Source organism: Phascolarctos cinereus, unplaced genomic scaffold, assembly GCF_003287225.1.
Source record: "Phascolarctos cinereus isolate Bilbo 61053 unplaced genomic scaffold, phaCin_HiC Scaffold_4;HRSCAF=312, whole genome shotgun sequence".
NCBI classification, from domain to species: domain Eukaryota; kingdom Metazoa; phylum Chordata; class Mammalia; order Diprotodontia; family Phascolarctidae; genus Phascolarctos; species Phascolarctos cinereus.
In genome coordinates, this window is record NW_027555847.1 from 348,149,171 (window position 1) to 348,176,701 (window position 27,531).

At 39.6% G+C, this 27,531-nt stretch overlaps 1 protein-coding gene across 4 annotated transcripts; it reads left to right on the forward strand.

Annotated features, from left to right (window-relative positions):
- The first annotated feature begins 996 nt into the window (after window positions 1–996).
- Window positions 997–26,316, forward strand: HMGCS1 (3-hydroxy-3-methylglutaryl-CoA synthase 1). 4 transcript variants are annotated; one of them, XM_020996555.2, is made up of 11 exons: window positions 997–1,130; window positions 8,014–8,074; window positions 17,129–17,586; window positions 18,090–18,215; window positions 18,758–18,922; window positions 19,445–19,610; window positions 21,199–21,369; window positions 22,338–22,444; window positions 23,260–23,385; window positions 23,585–23,748; window positions 24,492–26,316. In XM_020996555.2, the coding sequence occupies exons 3-11, from the start codon at window positions 17,139–17,141 to the stop codon at window positions 24,579–24,581; spliced, it is 1,563 nt and encodes a 520-aa protein (XP_020852214.1). In that variant the 5' UTR covers window positions 997–1,130; window positions 8,014–8,074; window positions 17,129–17,138; the 3' UTR covers window positions 24,582–26,316. The 4 variants fall into 4 exon arrangements, with proteins under 4 accessions (XP_020852214.1, XP_020852230.1, XP_020852224.1 ...); XM_020996578.2 differs by having other exon boundaries at window positions 1,055–1,211; XM_020996571.2 differs by lacking the exon at window positions 8,014–8,074 and having other exon boundaries at window positions 997–1,211.
- The last annotated feature ends 1,215 nt before the right edge of the window (window positions 26,317–27,531 follow it).

Sequence of the window (27,531 nt, forward strand, 5' to 3'; positions counted from 1 at the left end):
CATCTTTAAATTTAAGTGGTTGGACTAGCACTAGATCATTTCAAAGGTCCCTTTTAGAAAATCTCCTGAGAAATGGTCCCACTTCCTGGAAGCTAGTACAACTTTGAGGAACAGCGAAAGTTCAGAGACAAGGATCCCAATAACTGCACATCATCCCAGTAGTTTTGACCTAAAAATCAGCCCCTCTGTCCGGATTCAAAGCTGAACTGTAGTTGGATTGTACCCATTGTTTGGGGTGTTTTTCCAACTTCAACTGACTTGTCCAGGTCCCTGTGGCTTTTTTCATAGAGATATGTTGGAATGTAGCACCCACTGGTTCGGGAATCTTATTTCTGCTTCAACAAGGTGGCTCTGAAATTCCCCCATCCTTGAATCACAGTGCCCAAAGGCTGCCACTTAGTTCCTTTTATGTGCAGTGGAGAGAAGCCCTCCTAGGAAAGAAGTCTGAATCATGGTAACAGTAACAGGCAGAAGAGGGCTGTGGCCGCAGGTGCTAAGTAAGGCCTTTCTTCCCCAGCTCTGGGGACCATATAACCTTGAGGCTTCATTCAAAGCAGTCAAAGTTTCATCCATCAAGAGGGAGAAGCCGGCTCCGGTTGCTAGGCAACCTGCCAGACTCCCAGGCGGGGACAGGACCCGCCCCCTCCACCCTCACTATGTCTCCCCAGCGGTGGGACGCATAGTCGCCATTGGCCTCCACAGCCTCGCACCGCCCTCTCATTGGCCGGAAGGCCCTCTCTCTCTGCTCCCGTTGGCTCCCTCAGCCTCTCGCCGCGTTACCATTGGCAGGCCTGCTCTCGGGCCACACAACGTCACTCCCTCACCCCACTTCCTCTGCTGCCCTAGCCTACCCCTGCCTGAACCCGCCGTAGGGGGAAGCCCGCGTGAGACCACACCCCCTCCTGTCCCCTCTGATTGGCGAGAAGGGGCAAGGGAGGCGTGAGCCTCCAGACGGCTGCGCAGATTGCGATTGGCGGCTGGAGCCGCCGCTCCGCCTTCCTACCGACTCTTAGTTATGAGGGAGTTGGGACCAGCCGGCGAGCTATAAAGGTGGTGGCGGAGGGGGTGTCCCCGCTCACTTCTCTCTTGGCGACTCCTCGAGTCCGGCCCGAGTGTCCGGTCGCTCCTGGGTGAGTGCCCCGTGCGGGTCAGAGAAGCAGCCCAAGGGCCGGAGGGTATCCAGCCTGGCCCGTGCTGCCCGCGGGGTGGAGGTCAGTGCCCTTGACTAGGCCCCGGGGAGCTGCGGTTCGGTCCGGGGCAAGGACGGGCAGGGGCGCCGGGGTCAGGCCGGCCGCGGGGGAGCGGGGCGGGGTGCGGCCCGGCGGGTGTCCGCGGGAGCCTCCCACCTGCAGCCGAGTGTAGACAGCCAGGGTCCAGACCCGGTGTGGATGAGGGTTAGGGGAAAACGAGAAGCTAGCAAGAGACGATGGACTGGGAGAGGATGGGAGAGGAACCGCGTGGAAGGGGATTCTGCAAATATTGAAGCGCCTACTGCATGCCAAGCACTGGGCTAAGTAGATGGAGAGATGGAGGACTTAATCAGCCAATTAGGCGCCTACTGTGTGCCAGGCACAGAGAGCGCTCTGGGGGGACTAGACTTAGATGGAGAGATGGAGTGATCAATCACTAAGTAATTATTTAGTGCCTACTACGTGCCAGGCCTTGGGCTGAGTAGCTAGGGTATCTAGACTTAGCCGGAGAGGTGGAGGAATCAATCAGCAAGTACTTATTAAGCGCCCACCATGTGTCGGACACTGCGGGCCCCGGGGAACTAGAGGTATCTGGAGAGATGGAGCCATCAGTATAAGTCATTGTTAAAAACCTCTTATGTATCAGATAATGAGTTAGGTCGTTGAGGGAATCTGGACTTAGACCGAGGGAGTAGTCAGTCAGCAAACGTTCATTAAGTGCCTACTGTATGCCAGGTGCGGTGCTGAGTCGCCGGGCTGGGCAGGGTGGGGCGGGGCGCACGGGGTGAGAGAGAGAGAGAGAGAGGAGAGAGGGAGATAACAAGTACAAATAATGAAACCTCCACTTGCCCAAGGAGCTTTCATTCTAATGGAGGAGACAAAGACACGTAAAGATGGGTTGGAGGTGAAAGCAGGGGAGGATGGGGGGGATGGATTCAGTTGCATTCAGCAAACATTTTCTAAGCTCCTGTTAGGTGAGAAAGGTAGAGGATGGATGGCTTTCCTCTCCTTGAGGAGGGAGATTGGGTGGAGTTTGGAGGGCTGTTGCATGGCAGGGAGTGTCTTCCCATTGTAGTAGAAAAGTGGGATCCTGGTAAGGAGAGATGTAGACATTCAAAATGCAACACTCCCAAAATAGAACTCGATATCTTCCCTCCCGATTCTCTCCTTAACCTTTTCCTTTGTTTGTTGAAGGCACTAACATCCTTCCATTATCAAATCTTGTTGTTTCTACTACCTTCACAACTTCTCTTATTTGTCCCGTTCTCTACACATAACAAAGATGCCGCCCTTATAAGGGTTACCTCTCAACTGGATTACTTAATAGCTTTTTAACTGGTTTCCCTGCCTCAAGCTAGTCACTCCCCATCTAGTCCATTCTCCTATCAGCTGCCTAGATTTTCCACCAGGTAGGTCTGATTCTCGACACCTTCCCCCATCCCCTCAGCAAACTTCAGTGGGTACCTTTTATCTTTTTGGTTTTTGGTTTTAGGCAGTTGGGGTTAAGTGACTTGTCCAGGATCACACAGCTAGTGACAAGTGTTCGGTCTGCGGCCGGATTTGAACTCAGGTCCTCCTGACTTCAGGGCTGGTGCTCTATCTACTGCCACCACCTAGCAGCCCCAGGGTACCTATTATCTTAAGGATCAAATATAAAATCTCTTTTTTTGGTGGGGGGGAATGTGTGGAATTAATTTTTTATAGCCTGGCTTCTTTCTACTTTTTCAGTCTCCTTTTATTTGGGTCCCTTCTACAAACTCTACCATCCAGTTACAGGAACTTCCTTGAAGTTCCGGTCTCTGTGCCTTTGCCTTCATTGGCTGACCCTCTTGCTTGGAATGGTTTACCTCATCACCTCTACCTTCTAGCTCCCCTGAAGACTCAGCTCAAATCCCACCTGCCATGTAGGTAAATTTTCCCAGCTTTTCTTCCTTCCCTTTTCATTAGAGATTACTTTTTTTTTCTTTTACTCTGTGTATGTATTGTACATACATAATTATTTGCAAATTGTGTCTTGATTAAATATTAGTTCCTTGATGATAGGGATAGTATCTTTTTCTTTGTATCCCAGAGTTTATTTAGTGAGTTGACTGGCTCATAGTAAAAATCTGTGCTGGGGTAGCTAAGTGGCAAAATGGGTGGAGCACTGACCCTGGAATCAGGAGGACCTGAATTCAAATTCAGCCTTAGACACTAGCCGTTTGACCCTGGGCAAGCAATTAATGCCTCAAAAAAAAAAATTGAGTTGAATGGCACTGTTACAAGTTTGTTTGGAAGTAAAGTATCCTCAAGATAAAAATGTGAAATGTTAAGTTGGAAAGGCCTCAGTCCAAGCTAAACCTCCCACTCCCACTTTAACTCTCTCTATCCCCTAGAATCTGTAGGTACACTAGCTTCTTTTAGCTACCTTTTTACTCTTACAAGTTTATTCAGCATTCTGAAATACTGCTTCCTTCTTGGCTTTTCTACTTCGCTGAAATTAGTTGTGGCTTCTCTGAGTACATATTACATAGTAGCCTTGGGTACAAATGAATGATTTTTAAGGAACATATATGAGCTGTCCATTGAAATTTGGTGATACCTTAACTTGAAAGTTGGCAATGGTATCATTTTCATCTCTCAGAGAAAAGAGACTTAGGGAACAAGTAATTAGTGTTTTTTGGTTGGGGGTTTTTGGGGAGGGATATTTGTATTTAGGTTATTATTCCTTGTTTTTCTGCTTGCATCTTCTTCAGCCCCTCCCTCTTACTGTGTGTGCCAGCCTGCTCCAGTGCTGATGTTTTGAGTACTGTTTTTTTTATAAGTACCGAGGTTTATTGTGTCTAAACAGTATATAATGAAACAATGGCAAAGTTCGTAGCAAATTAAGATGAAAATTCTGTGGTAATACAGAGAATATTGATGTCTATATATATTTGACAAATCTCTTCTTTCAGATGGGATTAAAAAAACTTTAATCAAACATTTATTAAGCACCTACTGTGTACTGGACCTCAGCTTAGGAGCGTGTCCAAAGACAAAAGTGAAATATCTGGCATTCTGTAGGGGAGACATATGTGTTATTATACACAGATAAACATGAAAGGTAGTGGGGACAAGGGAGGCACTAGTAGCTCAAGAAGCATATAAGATGTCAAATTTGAGCTGAAATCTGAACAAAACTAGAAATGCTAAGAGGCAGAGATGAGGAGGAAGTGTGTCCCAGGCATGGCGGACCTCCTGTATGCAAAAGCACCAACATGGCAGATGGAAACTATTGTGTGAGGAATATCAAGAAAAGTCCAGTTTGGCTGGATCATGGTGGGGTTCAAGAAGGAGGGGGATGTATAGGAGACTGAAAGACAAATTGGAGCCGGATTGTAAAGGGCTTTAAAGGCCAAACCAAGGAGTTGGTATTTGGTTCTAAAGGAAACAGAGACTACTGGCCGTGTGGTCAGAGTTGTGCTTTTGGAATATCAATTTGGCATCTATCTGTGTATGGTGGTTGGATTGTTGTAGAGGTGGGAGCCTTGAGGCTAGGAGATCAATTATGAAGTTAATACAGTGGTCTAGGCAAGAATTGACCCTTGTAGCATCCATAAGAATGGAGAGAAGGGGGCAGCTAGGTGGCGCAGGGAATAGAGCACCGTCCCTGACGTCAGGAGAACCTAAGTTCAGATCCGGCTTCAGATCAGACACTTGACACTTACTAGCTGTGTGACCCTGGGCAAGTCACTTAACCCCAATTGCCTAAAAAAAAAAAAAAGAATGGAGAGAAGGGTTTGTTTTGTTTTGATGAAATGTTAGTTGTTCTTTGACCCACATTTAGGAAAAAAGATGGATGTGTCTATGGAATATAGGTAATCATATCAAAATGCATATTTTTCATGACAATCACTTTGTGAATTCTTACTTTGAATATTTAAAATACGAGGGGTGGAATCAGGGAGCTTAAGTCGGCTAGCAGGACAATGGAAGTTTCCCTTTGAAAGTTCTCTTAAAGCCCCTCGTATGTATCTACCCTACCCCTTAACCTTTAGAGGCCAGTCCAATTCTGAGAGGATGTTTGCCTGGCCCTATAACAGAGCTGGAGATGAAGTAGTGTTGTGCTTTGTCTGAAGCTAACGTCAATGGCACCCTCCTTTTCCATATCTGGCTTGTATGAAACTTGAATGCTGACCTCTATCCAGGTCCTGCCTTTGCCGCATACTAGATTAGACTGTAAGTTAAGGACAAGTTTCTTTGGGGGAGACAGATTCCAACTGATCTATGATGTAATCATGCCCAAAAAAGTTATTTTTCAGAGTATATGCATAATACCTTTTTTTTTTACTTTTTTCGAGCATTTGTTATTGTTTAGTCATTTCAGTTGAGTGTGACTCTGCCACCTAGCTAGCTGCCTTTTCCAACATATCTCATTTTAGAAATGCATATTCTTGGGGCAGCTAGGTGGATAGAGCACTGGCCCTGGATTCAGGAAGACCTGAGTTCAGATTCAGCTTCAGAACACATAACACTTACTAGCTGTGTGACCCTGGGCAAGTCACTTAACTCCATTGCCTAGCCAAAACAAACAAACAAACCCCCCCCAAAAAAAAGAAATGCATATTCTTTGAAGGTTGCCAAATGTATAATGCTATAACCTTTTTTTTCTCCTACCAGAATGCATTTTGTCTTATTCCTGTTATAGGATTAATTTGAGAAATTGAGTCAGATTTAGGGAAGGCATTGAAGTTTAGCTTAGAGTAAAAGTTTTTGTAAAAGGGGCAGCTAGGTGGCACAGTGAATAAAGCATTGGCCCTGGAGTCAGAAGGACTTGGGTTCAAATCCAGTCTCAGACACTAGCTTACTAGGCAAGTCACTTAACCCTGTTTGTCTCAGTTTCCTCATCTGTAAAATAAGCTGGAGAAGGAAATGGCAAACCACTCCAGTATGTCTGCCAAGAAAAGCCCAAATGGGGTCATGAAGAGACAGACATGACTGAAAACAGCTGAACAACAACAAAAAAAATTTTTTTTTTAAAGTAAAGGTTGGTAAAACCTTGGAGTTCTTTGAATCAAAGTGAATTGGGGGGGTTTGCTTTATGCTGTAACCCTATGAGATATTTATCACTTCAGCATCAGTTAACAAATTATTATAGTAGTTGCTGACAGTGAATATAGTTATATCATTCAGCATCCTTTTTTTTTAATTAACTTTTAGTTTTCAACATTCACTTCCACAGGATTTTGAGTTCCGATTTTTCTTCCCATCTCTCTCATTCCTCCTCTAGACAGTGTGCATTCCGAATACCCCTTCCCCCAATCTGCCCTCCTTTCTATCACTCCCCCCCCTTCTTTTTCCTGTAGGGCAGGATAGATTTCTATACCCCATTGCCTGTATATCTTATCTCCCAGTTGCATCTAAAACCAATTTTTGACATTCGTTTTTAAAATTTTGAGTTCCAATTTCATCATCCTTTTTAGAAACAATTTAGCATGCATTCTTTGATGTGAGTTGTTTTCTTTGTGAGATTAGTGAGTAACCTTAAAATTTTAGCAGTTAGAGAAAACTCAAGAGAATGTTTACAGTTGGCCATCTACTTTAAAGAATTTAGAACCTGTTTTTAAAAGTCAGTGTACTTTGAGTTAGTTTTTCTTTTCTTTAACCCATTGAACAATTGACTTTGAAATGCTATTTATTGAGTTGTTACATAATTTAAGAACTTGTTATAGCCTTCATTTAAGTAATTAAAGATTTTCAGGGAGTTAAGAAGTAGTCAAGCTATTTCATATGTTAGATTTAGCAATAATCTTGTGAGGGACCAAGAGAGAATTTAATATTTTTTGAGCATCCTGACCACTTTTTTCATGTAATTGAAATAGATTGAGTATTGAGCTAATGAAGTCTACTAAAGCATTAGCTTGCCATTTTACTTCTACTTAAAGCACGGATAAGTCTTACGTATCTTGGTGCTGCCATAGATCCCGATTCTTATCTCATGCTGTCAGGCTTAAGGAAAAGAAAAAGAATAAAATGATTACTCTGGGAATAAAAGTGGCAATGCTGCACCAAAAAAAGACACAAAGGTAACGAAGGTCTGGACCGTTCTAATAGACTTATTTTATTTTGTCTTGAATACTTTTGCTAGAAAAATGCCATCCAGCAAAAAGTCATGTGAAGTATAGCAGTATTCAGCTGTTAATTGAAAAATTACTACATAAAAAAAGAATCTTAGGATTGGAAAGGAACTTCAGAGGTCATCTAGTCCAACCCCCATACTTTGATAAGCACCTTTTCTACTGAATATCCATTTAGTAGTGACATAGACTTTACCTGAAGACCTCCAGTGACTGGGAACTACTACTTCCTGAGCCAGTCTATTTCACTTTTGGATAGGTCTCATTGTTGGTTTGAAACCTAAGTGTGCTTCTTTGTGGCTTTTACCTAACATTCCTGGATTTGCCTTGTAGACCCAAGCAACCACATGACAAGTTCAGCTACTTGAGCTACTGTGTCCATTTTAAGTCTTTGCAATACTTTTCTCTTTCTCTGTCCTTTCTCCACTTGACACATTCACCTTTATCAGTTCTATCACTCCTTTCTCAGTGTCATGCTGGAGTCATACTCAGTTTTAGAATTTAATCTACTCTTTTCCTTGAGGTCCAAAATTATCGTATATGTAAGATGTGTGGGTTCCTCTGTTCCTTTGACCCTGTTTGGTTAGTAATTGAAATCAAACCATATTCCATGTATTCTAGTTAAATGATAAAGTGTTTATTCTAGCTAAAATAGTTCTGAATTTGAGGGGTTTTTTTAATGTGAATGGTGATTTGTGACTTTAAAAATCTTATGAAATTTCTAGTGCTTGGAAAAGGAGACAGAGTGACAGACCTGGAGACTGAAGTCCTCTATCCCTCAAACAGGTATGTCAGTCCTACTAATTTGCTAGGTCTTGATACTCTTCTAAGGTAATAAAAGAAATCCTCTGCTTCGGTTAAAGAGGGAAAATATTCATTCTGGACTTATGACTTGTGCCTTATGTATAGGTTCCACATGTAGTTAAAAGACACACACATACACAACACCACCACCAAAAAAGCCTTTTCCATGTTTCCCCTAGTCTTTGCAAAATGTGTTAATGCATGTTTCATTTATTGGAATGACTATTCTTGTGTTGTATTTGTTAGTCTTCTGTCCTGAGGCTGTATCAAATAGATCGTATTTGGAGTTGAAGTTGTGTTAGTTTCTAGTCACTCAGTCCAACTCCTTACTTTACAGATAAGGAGACTGAGGCCTAGGGGTGAAATAACATGCCCAAGGCCCCACAGTTAAGTAATTAGCAGAGCCAGGTATAAGTTGGGAAGCTGAATAGACATTTTTACATGTTAAGGTTCATCTGTTGAGGACATTTTATTGAGGGCATGGTTCAAAAAGACAAAATAGCAAATTGTGAGCACTTATATTATTTGTTCACTAACATTACTGGTAAATGGCTTATTAATGTGCCTTTTCTCTTTTTTTGTATGATGGAAAGAATGTTAAATGTGAAGTTAGGCACTCACAAGTCTTGTGATTTGGACTTTTAAATGTAACCTCAAGGTCTTGATTTCTTCACTTCTGGTGCGACAAGTGATTTATGTAATTCTGCCGTTTTTCTTTAAAGGGCCCTGTTTGTCCCTACAGTCTAGTTATCTTATATACATTTACCTTTATTCCATCATGGATCAGAAGAAACACTGCTTTATGTTATATACAAATAGCAGCTGGGCTTTGGGTAATGTTCCCAAAGCACTTTTTGTAGACTTGTGTGCTTGTCCAAAACTTTGAGAAAGTTAAATATGTATTATGTTTTATTACACCAGTGATTCAAGTATGTGTTCTCATTGCTTTCTGATTGAGTCAAAACATTATATTGCAGAAAAGCTACCTTCGTACAACTTCGTTCTTGTAATCAGTTTCTTGTGTGATTATTTATGTGTGATATTTGATGTATAATATGGGTGTTAGATTAAGCCCCTAGAGTAGTACTTCCCAACCTTTATAATTTTAAAGAAAATTCCTAATTAGCTACAGTGCAGCTGGAGAAGAGGGGATAAGATACCCTCTGGTCCACTGATTAAAAACAGGCTTTAGGGAGAATGGTAAGAATAGTATTTCAATAGACGATTCTAGACTAAAATGATAGAAAAAGGACACAGGACATTTGGGGACAGAGGAGGGAAGCTGTTGATCATCTTTATTCACAGTGATTTTACCACCCCTTCACCTGAGCTCAGAGTCAAAAGGGTTGTTGTTATTCAGTTGTTTTCAGTCACATCTGATTCTTCATGTGACCCTACTTGGGGTTTTCTTGGCAAAGATACTGGGATGGTTTGCCATTTTCTTCTCCACCTAAGACAAACTTGCCCAGGGTCACACAGCAAGTGAATGTCCGGGAAGCCAGATTTGAAAGGCCCTACACTCTGTCCACCTTGCTGCAAAAGGGGAGGGTAGGAGAAGCATAGATTGTTAAGGCGGTGCAGGGCACGTGGGCTTGAGAGAACTACCTTGGCATGGTGAGAAGGAGTCAAAGCTGCATGGAATAGCACTTTGAAATGTACTGGTGTGCTCAGATTTCACTGGTTGGAAGGCATTGTTCTAAGTGAGGGGAACTTTGCACCCTATCGTGAGATTATGGACCTTTTTAATAAAGATTGTTAGTTGACTGGGTACTATTAACGAAAGATGGTCCTTGCAGACTTTGTTGTTAGTATCCTCTTGTTATAGCTGCCTCTCCCAGTACCATTATGTATTAGAATTTATAAACCAAAGTTCAGTAAATGAGTGGCTTTTGATTTAACTAAATTTTTATGCTTTGCCAAAATCACTGCTTATGAAATCACATCACTAATTAATATTGGGAAGTTTTTAAAGCATTCTTTTCAGTGTAGCTATAGGACAAGTAAGTTAAAAAATCTTATGATAGGAGATCACAGCCTTTTGTTGTAAACAATTTATTAAGAAGAGAGTTGCTGAAAACACTAAAAAAAAGCCATGTAGCTTTAACTTTGTTCCTGTTCTTTAAGATAGTCTTTCATAATGCCACAAGTCCCGTAAACTGGCTGTGCTCTTAGCAGGAACACATGTACCAAGAAAGACCCTGTGCTCTGTTGAAAGAGCTGGGTGTCTAAGAGATAGTATTAAGGGGGGTATGACAGGGCTTGGAAAATTTTGGGGGAAAAATAAAAAGAGGGAGAGGTAGATAGGTACCCCTATGACTTCATTAATCAAGGATTATCACTGCTGCCACCAACCTGCTGATAAAAAATGAATGCATTCTCCCCCTGAAATATTATAGCATTATTCTTTTTCTAGTCATAGTCTAGAACTCTTCTTTTAGGGGTTCCTGAGATTAAAAATGTATCTTGGCCTCACCAAAAAAATAAATCCACATAAGAACTGGGATTTCTTTCTCCTTAGTAAAAATTCAGCAAGTATCCAAACTAGGAATTCCTGTGGCTCCAAGGCACTACTGGGGGTCCTTATAGCCTGGGGTAGAAGAAGGTCCTTGGGCATTATTTGTAATATTTCTCCAGCTCCCTGCCCCATCCACTCCTTTTCTTTCTTAACTTGCTTCCCTTTCTACTTATGTCTGTTGCCTCAAACTAAAGTTTCTCTGTTTCTTGACCCACAGTGAAAAGCAGTCCCACGACCTTTCCCAGACTTCTTTGTTTCTGTTCCTGAGTGTATTTCTAAGGATTATTTTTACAACTACTAACAATAAAACTGAGTCCAAAGGCTTTGCCCATGAGATCCTTGTTCTTCCGTCTTACTTGGACTTCACAGATGCAGATGACAGTCTTTGTTCACCAAGAACTGAATTAAGTTTCATCTTGGTTCCAGAACAGCATTATTCTTTTTCTTCTGAGCCTTTGCTCACAGGTGCTGTCTGTGGGTGAGGAAGTGGGAGGAGGCTGGCAGTCCTGTGCGAGGAGGGGGAATAAATCAGTCAACATTTATTAAGTTCCTACCATGTGCCAGGCACTAGTGGCCCTCAGAAGGGAGAACCTCAAAGAGGGAAGAGAGGGTATCCCTAAATTGGGAATTTCTGTGGCCATAGATAGAGATGCCATAAGTTAGTAGAGACTATTTCTACTACTCCTTTATAATCTTTTCTGCCAAATCTTTCTCATTTGACCTTTTTACCACAGCTACAGATGAAAAATCATACTTTCAGAGCTGGACAGGCCTCGTTTTGAAATAGCTCATTTTATAGGTGAAGTCTTAAAAGATTGAGCAACTTGTAAATCATTCTGCTATATCCATCTCTCTCATTAGGAAAAATATAGCTGTTTAGTCCAAAGTCTCAGACCTAGTTAAGCAAACCTGCGTTAGAACTCAGGTCTGCTGATTACATATCTAGGCTTCTTTCTATTATGCTAGATTGCTTTCGTTAATAATCTTGTTCTTGTGATCCTACCTCACAAGATGCACCCTTCTTTAACCTACAGTGGATCATATAGCAGGCAGAGCTCTGGCTTCAAGGATTTAAAAGGTTGCCGTATGAAAGAATGATTAGACATGGTTTTTGGCAAGTAGGGTGGGTATAAGTTACAAGGAGATAAATGGTCATTGACAATAAGAAAAATGAATTGTCCAAAAATGAAGTAGGCTTCCTTTGAAAGTAGTGAATTCCATATTACTGGAGGTCTGCAATAGCCTGGGTAAGACTGCTTGTCACCTGATTCATGATTACGATATGAGTCGTATACCATATGGCCTTTGAATTTCCTTCTAACTCTGATTCCGTGGCACTCTTAAAAATCTTTAGCTACCTTAAAAAATTTATAGCCCAGAGTTTTTACTTGATTGGTTAAAGTGTGTGTTGTGCCAGCAACTCCATCTGATTCCCTTAGTTTTTCCTATTCCTGCACCAGGTTTATAAGCTCCACAGTCATGCACTATGTTTGGTGTCTACATACGGATTTTCCCATTGTTAGGTGGTACAAAGCACTGCTTAGGGTTGACTCCTGAGACCTTTTATTCCTTTTTAAAATTGGCAAGAGCTACTTCTGGTCACAGGAGGGGAGGTGGATTTATTGATATCAGGAAAGAGCAGTGAATTTTAGGAGCAGAAGGGGTAGAGTTTGGTGACCTTGGAATCCATTTGTTTTACCTGCCTCTGTGACAGTGGAAAGTAAGCTAGAAGAGGATCGATGTTCTTTGAGAAGCAGGACCCAACTTCTAGACATGCTGTGTTCTCTGGTGTACACGCGTCTAGAATCCTAGGTAACAGTGAAATAATTTTCTCAAACTGAAAAAGTGCTGCCTAGTTTGACATTTTATTCTGAACTGTAATACAGAGAGAGACTGAGATTATGAAGTACTTTCCAGATTACCAAAGATAAGTCAAGTTTAAGTATCGTCTTAACATCAAGTATATTTAAGTTTGATTTGACAGCTGGTAATTTTGTGTGGTATATATGGTAACTTCCTATTAAACAAAGTGTAATTGAATCAACATGTCTTATTACGTGCCCGTGCTTGATAAGTGTGCAATAATAATAATAATAGCAACTGTCTGTCACATTTGCATGTAATGGCACAAAAACAGGCAGGAGAAAATGGTGTAATCAAGTTGTTTATTTTAGTTCCAAGATGAAATTTCAAGCATAAAAAAAATCACTTCATCTAGGCAGCTACATGGCATAGTGAATAGAGTGCCGGGCCTAGATTCAGGAGCACATGAGTTCATATCCAGCCTCAAACAATTACCATCTGTGTGACCTTGGACAAATCACTTAACCTTTATTTGCCAATGTATGTAGTGTTTTAAGGTTTGCCAAACACTTCACATTTTTTCTGCATTTGATTTATAGTACTGCATATTCAGTTACAGATTCTTGGTTCTTTGAAACTCTGTGGATGATGACTGCCTTACTGTCATAGTGAACCTAGTTTCTCCCCAAAGAAAATTCCCAGGCAAAAAGGCTGTACTCCTTTTATGGTACTTAGAATGACAGAGTTGGTGTCAGAACCTTAGTTCAAATCCTGGCTCTGCCACTTACTCTTGTGTGACTGTGGACGAGTCACTTATGAAGGGGTTGGATTAAATGACCTTGTAGCTGGTATCTTCCAGCTAAATTCATGCCAGTATACTTGGATTTTCTGTGATAACCAGAGTTTTACTGCAGTATTTTTAAAGTTCGGAACCCTTGGTTTTAGTTAACTGAGGTTTCTGCCTTGTTGAGTGCTAACCCTTTAAATGTCACGTTAAACTTTGAAAAGTGAAATTCTTTCTAGAATATGCTGTTGATTTCCCTGCCCAGTACAGGCCATTTCATAAGGCAGTGCATGATTACCATATGAGTAAGAGAGACAAGAGGTGTTAAAGTTCAGAGGAATGCGAAATCGTGGTGGGATAGAAGACAGTATTTGGGGGAAGAGTATAAGACCTGAAAATCTTGGAGGGTTTGGAAAGAGGAAAGTACAAAACATCCAGGTAGGAGAAACTAAATCAAAGGTGTCAGGGGCAGGAGAAACTGTTGGCAACAGTGAATAGACTATTTTACTTGGAAGGAAGGGTGTGTAAAGGTTGGTCAAACCAGTTAGGGCCTGTTCTTGATGACACTTTCACTGCATCAGAGTTTATTTGGTGAAACTGGTTCCTTAATATCTGAGGGGTTGGGGATAAGGAGGTAAAAGACTTAGACTATAGCAATATTTTATGCAAAGAAGTTAGCATAGAAAGCCTTGTCACACATACACTGATGGTATTGAGCAGGACAGAAAAGATTGTCTTAAATAAACCATAATTCTGGAATAGAAGCCTAAAGAAATTATCAGTCTCTCCTCCTCCTTTTGGGGATTTGTTCTACCCCTATACCCATTTGGTTTTGTTGCTATTGGAAGATGATTTGCATTTGTTTTTGTTTTGTTTCATTTTGTTTTAAATGACTTAAGCTGGAATGAAGAAATCCTTAGCTCCCCCTCTCAGCAGGTTTCTGAGTTCTGTTTTGTTCGAACTAAACCAACATTCCTTTTCCTTTTTTAAATAAAAGGCATCTGTGTAAACCACATTGTGCATGGAAGAGGATAGAAGCACAATAGATTTATTTGCCCCACTTAATAATTATTTGTCATTCAGTTTGGCAGATAATTTCATTGAGACTGTAGACCCAACTAAAATTTTGCTTCCTCAAGGAAATTTCACTTGCCATTTTCATGAAATAATTGGAATAAATAACCTGAAGTTGCATAACATAGTTGTTGCCAGCAAAGAACTTGTTAAAGTGCAAGCTGTAGAAACTGGTACTTTTTGTATAAAGTTATCAGCTAGTAGTTGGATAGATTTGTAGCCAATTAATTACTCAGTCATACTGAAGAGTGTCTGTCATTGCCTGAAAGGTGGGTGGGAGCAGTTCTCTGGCACTATGTCTTATGTCAGGTCTGTACTTAGCTCCGCTGTCAAACACTTAAATTTTTTTAGCAGCTTGCAGACAGGGGTTTCTAACATAAGAGATGTCTTTCACATTTTCATGCGATGGCCCAAAACCAGTAGAAGGAAATGGTGGAATCAAGTTATTTTAGTTCCAAGATGAAATTTTAGTTGTTGAAAAAAGTCCCTTTCTCTAGGCAGCTACATGGCACAGTGAATAGAATGTTGATCCTGTTTTCAGGAATATCCAAGTTCAAATCCAGCCTCAGACACTAGCTCTGTATGACTGTGGGCAAGTCATTTAACCCCTGTTTGCCCCAGTTTCCTCAACTATAAAATGAGGATAATAATAGTATCTATCTTAAAGGCAAATTGTGAGGACCAAATGAGATAATCTCTGTAAAGCTCTTAGTACAGTCCCTGGTCCACAGTAGGTACTATATAAACACTAGCTCTTATTATTAACAGTTCACACAGGAAGTGGGGAATGTGTGTGGTGGGGGAGGGGAAGACCAAATTTTTGACAGTAGCTTATATTTTAAAAAATAATTATTATTTCAGCTAATTAACCATAGTTTTGAGAGACAGTGTAGTATGATGGTTAGTGGATCAGCCTGAAGTCATAAAGACCTGAGTTTACGTCCTTTATCACATATTTGTTGAGTGACCATGAATGGTCAAATCACTAAATCTCTCAGTGCCTTGGGCAACTCTGTTTTAAGATTGAAAGTTCAGAGACCAGGTAGATGTGCATCTTCATTGATTCTGAGTGTGGTCCGGGATTGACCTGGTACTTTGTTTTTTAAAATGTAAGTGTCGAAAACAAGGAAGATAGGATACACTGTGTTCTGCGTTCACCATACACATCTTGAGTATCTTATCCCGGACTTCGAGTACCAAAGTTTAGAAGTCATTTTCACACTAGAAGATCCCAAGGAGAGGTACCATGATTGTGAGGGTTCTTATGACTTATGCAGCATGTCATAGGAAAAGTGGAAGGAGATGACTTGGAAAGAATATGAAAAGAAATAAAAGGGAATGAATAGCTATTTCAAAGGGCTAATGTATAGAGGAAGAAGACTTATTTTGTGTTTGCTTAGAGGGCAGAATTGTATTGAAAAGTAGGAAGACTGATTTCTGATAATTTAAAAAACTCTTTAAATTTAAATCATCCAATAGTGGAACTGGCTGGCCACGTAGTGGTGAAATCCCATTGTGAGTGCTTTGTAGGGTCTCCGCACCAATACTAGGCTGAGGTGCAAAGTAGGAGAATACTTGGTTTCTGCTTTCCAGAAGTTTTATCATCTAACTGAAAAGACACTGCATATACACTGAGCTAAGCATTATAAGGGACGGTTTGATTAAATAGCAGATTACAGTGGGACAGACAATAAATGCTATAGTATAGGTTTTCAAAAGATACGCACTATACCAGACCAACCAAAGAGCAACTTCTGTCCAACTGGACTGGCATTCTGTTACCTGGGCAGCAGGCACCCAGCAATGTGCTGCTGCTGGACCCGTAGAACTGTTACACTGGCTAGGCTCTTAGGACCTATCCTTTCATTTATAAATGGGGAACTGAGGTCTAGAAGCCTTAAGTGACTTTCTCAAAATCGTACTATAGAAAACCAGTAAGTCTACAGTGCCTGGAAAAGTACGGCACCAATGTGGCATGAAGTTTTGGAACCAAGTGGAAATCTGGCAGAATGGTGGTTATAATAAACTCCCATTTGTCCTTAGGGAATCGGATTTTCTTGTTAATTGAATATCCTGGTTAATGAAGAATTGACATGTCACTTTACATTAGTGGATAGTTCTGAAAGAATTAGAATAATGTTGAATATTACTTTGCCTGTAACTGCAGTGTTAACATAGGTAGAGAAGGTGTAAGAGATTGTTTTTTTTTCTTGAATCTTTTGAGCTATCCTGTAAGATGTCTTTTTTTTTTTAAAATTCCCAATGATTTTTAGTTCTGGTGAAGAAAATTTTGATAAGATAACATCACCAGCAGTGTGTTCTAAATACTTAGAACACAGACAGTTAATTAACTCACCCTCAAAACGGTGCTTATCACTAGACTTTTGAGTTCCATAAAATGTGAGTTGTTTTGATCTAGCATGAACTTGTGCTGTCATTGTTAACAACAGACAATAGAAACAAACTTCTCTTGTCTAGAATAGGACTGAACTCTTATTCTACCATTGCTACATTTCATTTTATGATTGGGAATAAATTGATCATTGACTTACTTGTAAGAGGTCTTGGTGATCCCTTCGTTTCTTTATAGCATAGTAGACATTCTGCTAGACAACCTTTAGAAATGGAATTCCAAGGATCCCCCAGATTTACAGTAGCCTTCGTAGATAGGATTTGTTCTAAGTAATAGAATTTTTCATGTAATTAGTTGCTTTCTTCACATAGTATTTAAAATAAACAACTGAATAAAAATTACTAAACAGTTTTTAAAGTGGTTAAAATATTCATTTCTTAGGTTTATATATTTATTTGGAAATTAGGCTACAAGTTACTAAAGTCAGACTTTTTTTTTCTTTTTAAGCTCTTTCATCATGCCTGGGTCCCTCCCTTTGAATGCAGAAGCCTGCTGGCCAAAAGATGTGGGAATTGTTGCCCTAGAGATCTATTTTCCTTCTCAATATGTCGATCAAGTAGAGTTGGAAAAGTATGATGGTGTTGATGCTGGAAAGTATACCATTGGTTTGGGTCAGGCCAAAATGGGTTTCTGTACAGATAGAGAAGATATCAACTCGCTGTGCTTGACCGTGGTACAGAAGCTTATGGAGAGAAACAGTCTTTCCTATGATTGCATTGGAAGGCTAGAAGTTGGAACAGAGACAATCATCGATAAGTCCAAGTCGGTGAAGACAAATTTAATGCAGCTATTTGAAGAATCGGGGAATACAGACATAGAAGGGATCGATACAACCAACGCATGCTATGGAGGCACTGCTGCAGTCTTCAATGCTGTTAACTGGGTTGAATCTAGTTCCTGGGATGGTATGTTTGTGATGTGTCCCTTAGCTAGAAAAATTCTGTATTTGGCAAATAGTCCTTGCTATCTTCTTACAGAAAAGCTGCCTGCCAGATTTTTTTTAATTGCTTACTGTTTCAGTACATTGAGAGTGATTACTACAAACTTTTAGCTCATGTGGCTTTTGTAGTTTATTCATTTGGACAAATTGGTAATTTAAAAGTTTTAGCATCAATATTTTTTTGCTTTTTTCACAACTTCTTTAGGCAACTTTTATTTGCTTAAGGTAGAGGGTAGTTGGGTTGAAATGAGTGTAGCTGGAGTAGCTAGGGGGCGCAGTGGATAGAGCACCCACCCTGGAGTCAGGAGGCCCTGAGTTCAAATGCGGCCTCAGACACTTGACACTTACTAGCTGCGTGACCATGGGCAAGTCACTTAACCCCAGTTGCCTAGCCAAAAGAAAAGAAATGCATGTAGCTTTTTTGAAACTGATCATCTTTGAAATTATCTTTTGAAAATTATATCACAGGACGTTATGCTCTGGTAGTTGCTGGAGATATTGCTGTGTATGCCACAGGAAATGCTAGACCAACAGGTGGAGCTGGAGCTGTGGCCATGTTAATTGGCCCAAATGCACCTTTAATTTTAGAGCGAGGTGAGTCTGTTGGGGAGACCCTTAATTTTTGTTGTGGTTAGAAGCTGAAGCATATTTGCATACTTGTGAGCGTTTAAATTGTAATGCTTTTGTGCCTAAATGTTAATGGTTATGATAGCTCATTTCCTTTAAATGAATGGGAGAGCAGTTAATAAATGCTTACTATGCGCTAAGAACTGTGCTAAATGAAGTCTGAATTCTCCTTGATGTTGCCTTTCAATTAGGTATTCAGTGCTTAGCATAGTGCCTGGCACATAGTAGGAGCTTAATAAATGCTTGCTGACTTGACTTATTTCAAGTGGGGCAGATTTTTATCTTATGAGTAAAGAAACTAGATATACTACAAAATGAACGTTTGGTATGATTCTTGGGAGTAGTTATACACTCCATAGGGTTTGTATCAAGATTCATATACATACTAGGGTGGCGGTGCAGTGCCAGCATTGGCCAGGTGATTAAAGAAAGTCTCTTGTTGGTAGATTGTCTCTTAAAATACACATTTATGAGAAGCAGAAATAGATGTCATCTTACTTGTATCTTAGGACTTCGTGGGACACACATGCAACATGCCTATGACTTTTACAAACCTGATATGCTATCTGAATATCCCGTAGTTGATGGTAAACTGTCTATCCAGTGCTACCTTAGTGCATTAGATCGCTGCTATGCTGTCTACCGAAATAAGATTCGTGCCAAATGGCAGAAAGGTATGTTTCATTCTTATTGAGCTTGTCTTACTGTTGTGGTGCAACAATAAACATGATTTGGGGGCCCAAAAATACATGACTGTCTAAAATGATATACTGTCTGGATTTCTAGAATCAGATGTTTTTTGATAAGGCAGAGTGTTGCATGAACCAGTAACACTCCTTCCCACTTTTTTATTTGACTCTGAGTAATTTAAGAGGGATATATGGGTTTTTTTGTTGTTTAATTGCAGTGGAACAGCAACATTGATTGGGTTGAATACTCCTTACAGTATGTAGAGAAAGCACTTATTGAACATAGAATGTGATGCATTTTATTCTTAACGTGCTTTTAGATGCACCCCTAATTAGGTGCATCTAAATCCTCAGATAAGTATTTCATAATGTTGCTAGTTGCTGTTGTTTTCCATTGTGCTGTGGCTAAAAACAAAACTGCGATCAAGTCCCAGCTGTGTTAGCCAAGAACTGAGAATTAGTGGCATCTCAGTTTCATACTTTTCTTGGACCATTTCTCTGTTTCAGAAGGAAATGATAGAGATTTTACCTTGAATGACTTTGGCTTCATGATTTTTCATTCACCATACTGTAAACTGGTTCAGAAGTCTCTAGCTCGGTTGTTGCTGAATGACTTCCTCAGTGACCAGAACAGAGACAAAAGTGGCATGTACAGTGGCCTAGAAGCCTTTGGGTAAGTGAGTTATTACTTTTTTTCCCTTTTACATTAGAACATTTATAGCTTCAGAATATGCTCCAGTACTAGGTTTCTAATTCTGCTTTCTTTTCTCTTTATCACTTTGTATATCCTACCTTTTTTTTTCTTCTTGGTGTTCATATTTGTCATTTCTTGGGGTACAATAATATTCTCTTGTTTTTATGTACCACAACTTGTTCAGCTACTCCTTTCTTTTCTTAACTCCACTTTAATCTATTTTACTTTAACTGTTCAGTGGAAATTCTTCCTTAAGTGGCCTCAGATCCTCTCTGAATTTGACAGGACACCTATTGTCTTTTTGGGAAGCAGAGAATACACTCTTACTCTCTCTCTCTCTCACACACACACTCTCTCTCTCTCTCTCTCTCTCACCTCACCCTCTTCCCCCCCCCCCCCCCGTTCCCTACCTCTCAGATATTTCTTTGGGTCTCCTTTGTCAGTTATTCTTGTCAAGAGCTCATTTATTCCTCAAGACTTTTTTCCTTATTTTTCTGCTCTTCTATTGCTTTTATAAATGATTCCCAGATCAGTACTTCTGGCCTTGACTTCTCACCTGGACTTGAGTCCTGTATTTCTAGTTGTCTGATTTGGATATTCTGAGGTCGTTTCATTATATCCCAAAAGAATCTCCAGTCTTTTACTTCCACCTCCTCCATTCTCTCAAATAAAAACTGACTTGCTTGTCAGTAATATTACTGTCTTTCTAACCTACTCTTTTAGAACTCTGTGTCATCTTTGGTAGTTCCCCATATAAGAGGAAGTCATAGGATGATAGAACTAGAAATGACAGAATTGCCAAGACCTGTCCCCTTTGATGAAGAAACTGAGGTACAGAGGTTGTGATCTGCCCTCATGTAACTTGTTGGCAAGTATGCCCCTTTTACTCCATTCCCACTGTCAACTGCAGTAGTCTCCCAGATGCTGTCCCCCACTCACCCCCTTCACTTCATCCTGCCCATGAATGCCAGATTGATCTTCTTTTCAGTTTTTGTTATATTCTTTTCTTGATCAGAAACCCAGAGTGACTCACTCTTTTGCTGCTACATCAGGACTAACCTCTTCCACCTGACCTTAAAGCTTTCTGTGGTCTAGCTTTCCACCCAATTCCAATTCTCACCTATTCCTTGACATACACTCTGCCTTTGGTTCAAGCTATCTTTTCCACTTGGAATGCTTTTTTCCACTCCCCCTAGGTCCTCCCCAGGGTTTGAGACCCATCTCATATCTCACTTTCCAACATGAGCATTTCTGAGTTTTCCGGATCATGCTGATTTTGTTGTTGTCGCTGCTGAACTCCAATTATTTTTATAGCTGGTACCCACACATTAATAATTTATTCAATAACTGTTTCATATATCTTATCTCCCTGACTAAGCCTAAACTGCATAGCATCTGCTACATTGCTGGGATGTAGCATACATTTCCAATAAATACTTTATTGATTGAGTTAAAAAGAGAAAAACTTAAGTTTATTGAACTTTAGTTAGACACATTTTCAAACATTCTCCTGAGATTTGCATTTTAATAGAACTGAGTTTGTTTTTAAACTTTGCTTTCTTTATAGGGATGTTAAACTTGAAGATACCTACTTTGATAGAGATGTGGAAAAGGCATTTATGAAGGCCAGTGCTGATCTCTTTAATCAGAAAACCAAAGCATCTTTGCTTGTATCCAATCAGAATGGAAACATGTATACACCTTCAGTTTATGGCTCCCTTGCCTCTGTCCTAGCACAGTAAGCATAAATTCTAGTTTTAAAAATTGTACTTATGCCTAAATCCAGGTTGGACAGTTATGTTAAAAGGCCACATGTCCTTCTTTGTTGTCCTCAGAAAAACACATATATTGCCCACTCCTGTCTTTAGACATTTTGTTGTCGGAAATCTGAGTATAGCCACTGAACAGTTTAGTCATAGTCCTTGTAAACTCTTGGGCATAGAAGCAGTGAACTAAAGTGACCATATTGGATATAGACTAATGAAATCTTATGTCATTAAATAAAAGAAATTATCAGTACATATAATAATAAGAGTAATCTTGTCCTTAGGACCTTGAGGGGAATTTAGATCGTGTTGATTCAGAATTATAATTTCTTACCCAATTTTTGCAGTTGAACTGGGTGAAATTTTTCATTTGGGAAAAAAATATTCCTCTAATCAAGTGGTAGTTAATTAGAAGGCATAAAGATTGGTGTGGGTGACATCTGGAAAATAGGCTGTCACAGTAAGAGCAGACTCTGAAACACAGGCAAGATTAAAAAAAAAAACCCACCAATTCAAACTCAGCCAGCGGTCTGTGCTACTTTAATTTTGGCACAACAAAGGACTGAATTTTTCATAGGCTTAAACTATAATACCTTCTGAACTTGGTGGTCATATACAGGTAACACCCCATACCTGCTTTTCTGACTTGTTCATTCCTGGCCTTTATTGAGCATAGTAGCTTGTTAGACAACAGTACAACTGGTTTAAAGTATAATAATTTACTTAGTCTTATTTAGCTTTGTGGCACTGAGTGTTTAGACTTTCAGGAGCTAGAATTGAAAAACTTCATTTCTAACTCGTTTGCCCTGATATTACAACATTCAATTCAATCCATAAATTTAGGGATGTGAACATTTTGGCCCATAGTTTTTACTCACACTTAACCTGGGTTTGGGGACAGTTGTGTGACTTTGCTAACAGCTTTCTTTCATTTATGTAGGTTCACACCTCAGCAGTTGGCAGGGCAAAGGATTGGAGTCTTTTCCTATGGATCTGGTTTTGCGGCTACGTTATACTCTCTCAAAGTTACACAAGATGCCACTCCAGGTAAGTGTTTACTTCATTTTAAAAATTTCTCCTGTGTGTAAGTTTTGCTTAGTTTGTCCACTTAATTGTTTACTGAAACAGTGGATGGCATTGAGGTGGCACCTATTGGGATAAGGCACAGCTAGAGCAGAGTTCTTACTGAGTCTTGGCAAGAGGATGCTGTTGGAATCACAGTGCCTCTCCTACACACACATTTTTCTATTTGTGTCTTGATCTTTTTCTTTACCAGTTTTTATTACAGTGCAAGTACTGTGTGCAACTTGAGGATTTCTGCAGGCTGCATATTGACTTAGAAGACCGTAAATTAACGTATCTGTTTTATGATGTGTATGTGTGTATGTACACCCATATACATTCATACACACACACACACACACACACACACACACACACACACACAGAAAGGTGTTGAGTACCAAAAACTGATTCAGTCAGCCTGGTGATGAGATGTCATGTGATCGGCTTATCTTGGGGGAAGGCCCAGTGTTCCCTGGAGTAGAACCAGGCAGGGCTGCTGAATGGGCATCCTTAACTACAGTAATCTCTTAACTCTGCACTAATGGTAAGCTCTTGTGGTGCGAATAACTTCCAAAAAGATTTTGTTTGACTTTGAGAATGAGTTACCTGACTTGGCCGAAGATTTATCGTGTGTAGGTATTGGTGTACTACAACTAAATTGAATACATTCATTTGCTGCAAAGGCACTTCGAGAATATGTGGGCTAGTGAGGAGAAAATGTTAGCCAAAACTTAAAAGTAGGCCAGGGATTAATTCTTGTTGAGTCACTTATTAATGGTAATAATTTTTTGTTGCAGGATCTGCCCTGGATAAACTAACAACGAGCTTATGTGACCTGAAAACAAGGCTTGACTCAAGAACCTGTGTTGCTCCAGATGTCTTTGCTGAAAACATGAAGCTCCGAGAAGAAACTCATCACTTGGGTAAAGATTTTTGTGTTACAGTTTTTCATTTAAAAAACAAAAACACAGCTTGGCAGAATGCACTTTTCTAACGTATCTGAAAATCAGCTAATTGTAAGAAGTAGCAGAGAGCAGCTACACGATAGTACTGTTTAAGATTGAGAGTCACCTACTAAAATGGTTTTTATCAATTGTTTCTTATTTTGTGTCCCTTTGGTAGTCAACTACATTCCCCAAGGTTCGGTGGATGCTCTTTTTGAAGGAACTTGGTACTTAGTTAGAGTGGACGAAAAGCACCGAAGGACTTATGCTCGTCGTCCCTGTCTAAATGATGGCACTCTGGATGCAGGGGCTGGGCTTGTACATTCAAGCACAGCAGCTGAGGTAAGGGTTATTGCCACTACCCTAAGGAATGAATGTCTCTGGGATGGTCATAAGGGAAGAGGGAAAAAGATAAGGAGCTCATAAAGGGATGTTTGTCCTAGGCCAGGGGTGGGAAACCTGTGGCCTTTCTCTCGTATGAGCCCCAAAATGATTTCTCTTCTCAAATCTAAGTTATCTGGAAATAAGGAGAAGATAGAATCTGAGGTCTAAGTGAGCATTTAGGGCTTTTCTCTATGAGATAAAACTCATGATCTATATCTCTAAGATAAGTCCTGGACCTTTAAACTTTAGGGTACTTTGTTTCTTGCCCTTTTTTTAAAGCCTGTATACTCTATTTCAAGAAATCATAAATGAAAAATACCCAGTTCTATTAAAATGACAGGGCAAAGTAGAGATAAATAGCACCCACAGTCTTTTTCTGAAAGAAACCACAAAAGGAAAAGTATCAGAAGTGTTATAGCCACAATCCAGAACTCCTATTGTCACAGAAAAAATACTGCAAATACCCAGAATGAAGCATTTGAAGTACTGAGAAACCAGTTCAGAAACACAAGGCTTGGTAGCTTTTTCTGTTTTAAAAAAGAGAGTTGGTCTTGGAATACAAATAAAGTTATAAGTATACATGTTTGGTCTATTAGCTTAAAAACCTGCAAAATTAGTATCTAAAAGGTAAAGCATTTGCTAGGTTATCCTGCTTTCAGATGTGTTTGTAAAAGCTAATTTTTCTTTTTTCTTTTTAAAAGCATATTCCTAGCCCTGCTAAGAAGGTGCCAAGGCTTCCCGCAACAACAGCAGAACCTGAAGCAGCTACCATTAGTAATGGAGAGCACTGAATTACCTCTGTGAGGTGGAAGACTCCAGTGTGGGGAGGGGGCATGGGAGTGTGGGGAAGGAAAGAATAGGACATCTGGGGAAAACTTAAAGGGATTACATATTGCCTAAATTTTGATGTGTCTTACTTGGAGCCTGAAAACTATTGTGTACTTCTGAAAGTCTTTGTTTAGTTCATTTTGCTGACATGCTTCCTGTTGTGATTACATAACACTAAAATAGCATGAATGTATTTGGAATGATGTTAAGGGCTCTGTAAACCTTCATACCTCTTCAGCTGTTTGTAAGCATGAAGTTCAGCTTTTGATGTGGTCATATAAATCGCGTGCAGATCTGGTGGAAGAAAATGGAGATGTCACTAGACAACCTTCGATTTTTTAAATTATAAATATTTTAAAATAGCATTAAGCAAGACTGCTAAAAGCGCCTTCAGTTTTTGAAATAAAACTTGAGGGATTTTTTAAAATGTGGTTTACATAAGCCCTATGAAATGGCAAAACCAGAAGTGTCCCTTTTCTAAATTTTATAAGTATTTCACTGAGGGTAGAAAATGAAGTTTTAGGGAAGTAATACTATTGCTCTATTTGAATTGAGCCCCAGTAGTGACCAGAACTCAGGATAATGGCCTTTGTGAGCTAAAGAATAGTGATCTTGAACAAGCTCTTTCTGGAGAGACCTTTGTGGCACATGGCATCTTTGGTAGAAACAGTTCTTGTCTCTGTGCCAGCTTTGGTGGTCATCAGTTTTGAATAGTGCTTGAGATCTGTAAGGAGGCTTAATAGAGTTACAGTTCTTTGTACCTTATTTTAACTCGTGGTGTGTGTGTGGTTGCTGGAAAAGTACCTTTTACAAGCATGACCTTCATTGTTAACTTGAATAAAAGGGGAGAAGGTAGCAATTATATACATTACTAGAGTTACTCTTCAGTATTACAGATTTAACTTCAAAAACTGACAATCTAAATCCACGATGACTTTTCATCAAAAGTAAAATCACTGGTATGCCCCGAGTTTATTCCTGGTCCTTGAAAAAAGAATTCAGAATTCTCCCATCACTGTCATGCAATCTGATTTGTGAAGCTTTCTTTCAGACTTTCACTTGGAAAACTATGTATCCCACAAAGGAAAAATGTCATAGAACGAACAATATGTCAGAGTGAACAAAAAGACTTATTGGACGGTTATGTCGGCCCACTTGGTGCTGAACTACAACATGAGCCTTATTAGGTTACAAAAATACAGAGGTAGTTGGAACTAATGTACAGAACTAATTTTTAATACTTTATTTTATTAAATTCTGTGAAGTTTCAGTTACCTATTACAAACTTGCACAAACGACATGAAATGTAATGTTTCAGATTACAAGGTAATGCGTGATGTGTTTGTAAATTATTCTTGTCTAATATTAACTAGTAGCTTTTCTTTTTTTGATTTGTACAGTCAAAAGCAAGTTAAAATGACTTCATTTTAACAACTGCTGATGTAGATTAATGATGTAAGTTCTGACTTAAAGATTGATGGGGAAATGGTGCATGCAGTGCTTTTGCAAGTGTTGGGGGTTAGAAATGTTCTGAAAAGGATAATTTAACTTCTGGGTGCCAAGAGAATTGGGTGAATGAAAGTTCATTGCTGGCAGTGGACAGACCTAGTATACCACTGGCACAGAATATTAACTCTATACACTTCATTAAGGATGAGGTGAATAACTTTTAAATAAAGTTTTACGAGAAATTTCAAACATATGAAAGTCTTTTTATTCTACCAAGAAATTATATAGTAAGAAGCATCCTTTTTCTTTTGAGAAATGATAATTCACATCCGGTCACTTGTTAATCATAATTATTACCCAGACTTCGTTTTACTTAAAAATTTACCAAAGAAACTAGTTAGTGAAGTGGGTAAATATCAGAGTTATAATAAACTTTAGTTAATGTGCATCAAGAAATTTAGGTAGACATAGCAGCTACTTGTCAAAATAACAACTATCCTAATGCTTCTGATTTGAATTGGTAACTTGTTAAAAGTTTTGCAGTCATCATTTTAATTTCTTTAACTTGGATACTCAAATTCAACAAATCTCTTGATCTCTCTGAGCTCCAGTTTCCTTATGTTTGTTTTAGCATTAAAATCCAACTTGATTCTGTAAGGGCTAGTTCTGTTACATTTACCATATTTGAACTTAATTTGGCTTAGTCCTCAGGATAGATTTGATCTCTGTTTAAAGCACAACTAGACTGACCTCAGAAACAGATTTTTTTTTTCAAAGCCCATTTTGAAACTTTTATTTGAAACCTTTCATCTCTGGTTTGCCACTTGTGACTTAATAATATAAAACGAGTGGCCATTGGGCAATAGAGCTCACTTAGTGAGAAGTGCAGATAGCGAATAGTTTTTCAAAGAGGGGCCATGGAAAGAGAAATAATTGTAATCCAAAAGGCTAAATTTAGTCTTTGAAATCTTACACCTATTATCATCAACCAGATTATCCCCTGTATCCTGCTTTGGTCTTTATTTTGGGGAATGAGATTTTGTTTTTGAAGTGTTTCTAGAAGTTGGATTTAGGTTGATTTTTTTTTTTTATACTAAAAGTGCCACAATCACAAAAGCTTTTTTAGTGGGATTCTTTGGTCCTATTCTGGTGTTCGTAGGAAATACAGCCCAGCTCATAGTACCTAGGTAATTTTATTTTACTGAAAGAAAACAAATGTAAAGATATATTCTACATCTTTCTTCCACTACTGTCATTGTACGAGAAGATATGAGAACGTAATTAACAAACTGTTGCCAGTTCTTTGAAGGGAAAGTAGCATGAAGAATTTGTTGGTTTTACTCAGTTCCTATCTCATTGATTAATTGAAGTTGTAGTTCAGTTGTGTGTGGTGGAGGCATCTAGGTGGGACAGTGGATAGAGCTCTGGGCCTAGAGTCAAGAAGACTCATCTTCCTGAGTTCAA

Bases quoted from the DNA above. Each gene is read 5' to 3' on its own strand.
- HMGCS1 (XM_020996571.2), top strand. From the start codon at position 17,139: ATGCCTGGGTCCCTCCCTTTGAATGCAGAAGCCTGCTGGCCAAAAGAT. The intron at 17,587-18,089 runs GTATGTTTGTGA...ATTATATCACAG, and splicing joins TGAATCTAGTTCCTGGGATG to GACGTTATGCTCTGGTAGTT. The intron at 18,216-18,757 runs GTGAGTCTGTTG...CTTGTATCTTAG, and splicing joins ACCTTTAATTTTAGAGCGAG to GACTTCGTGGGACACACATG.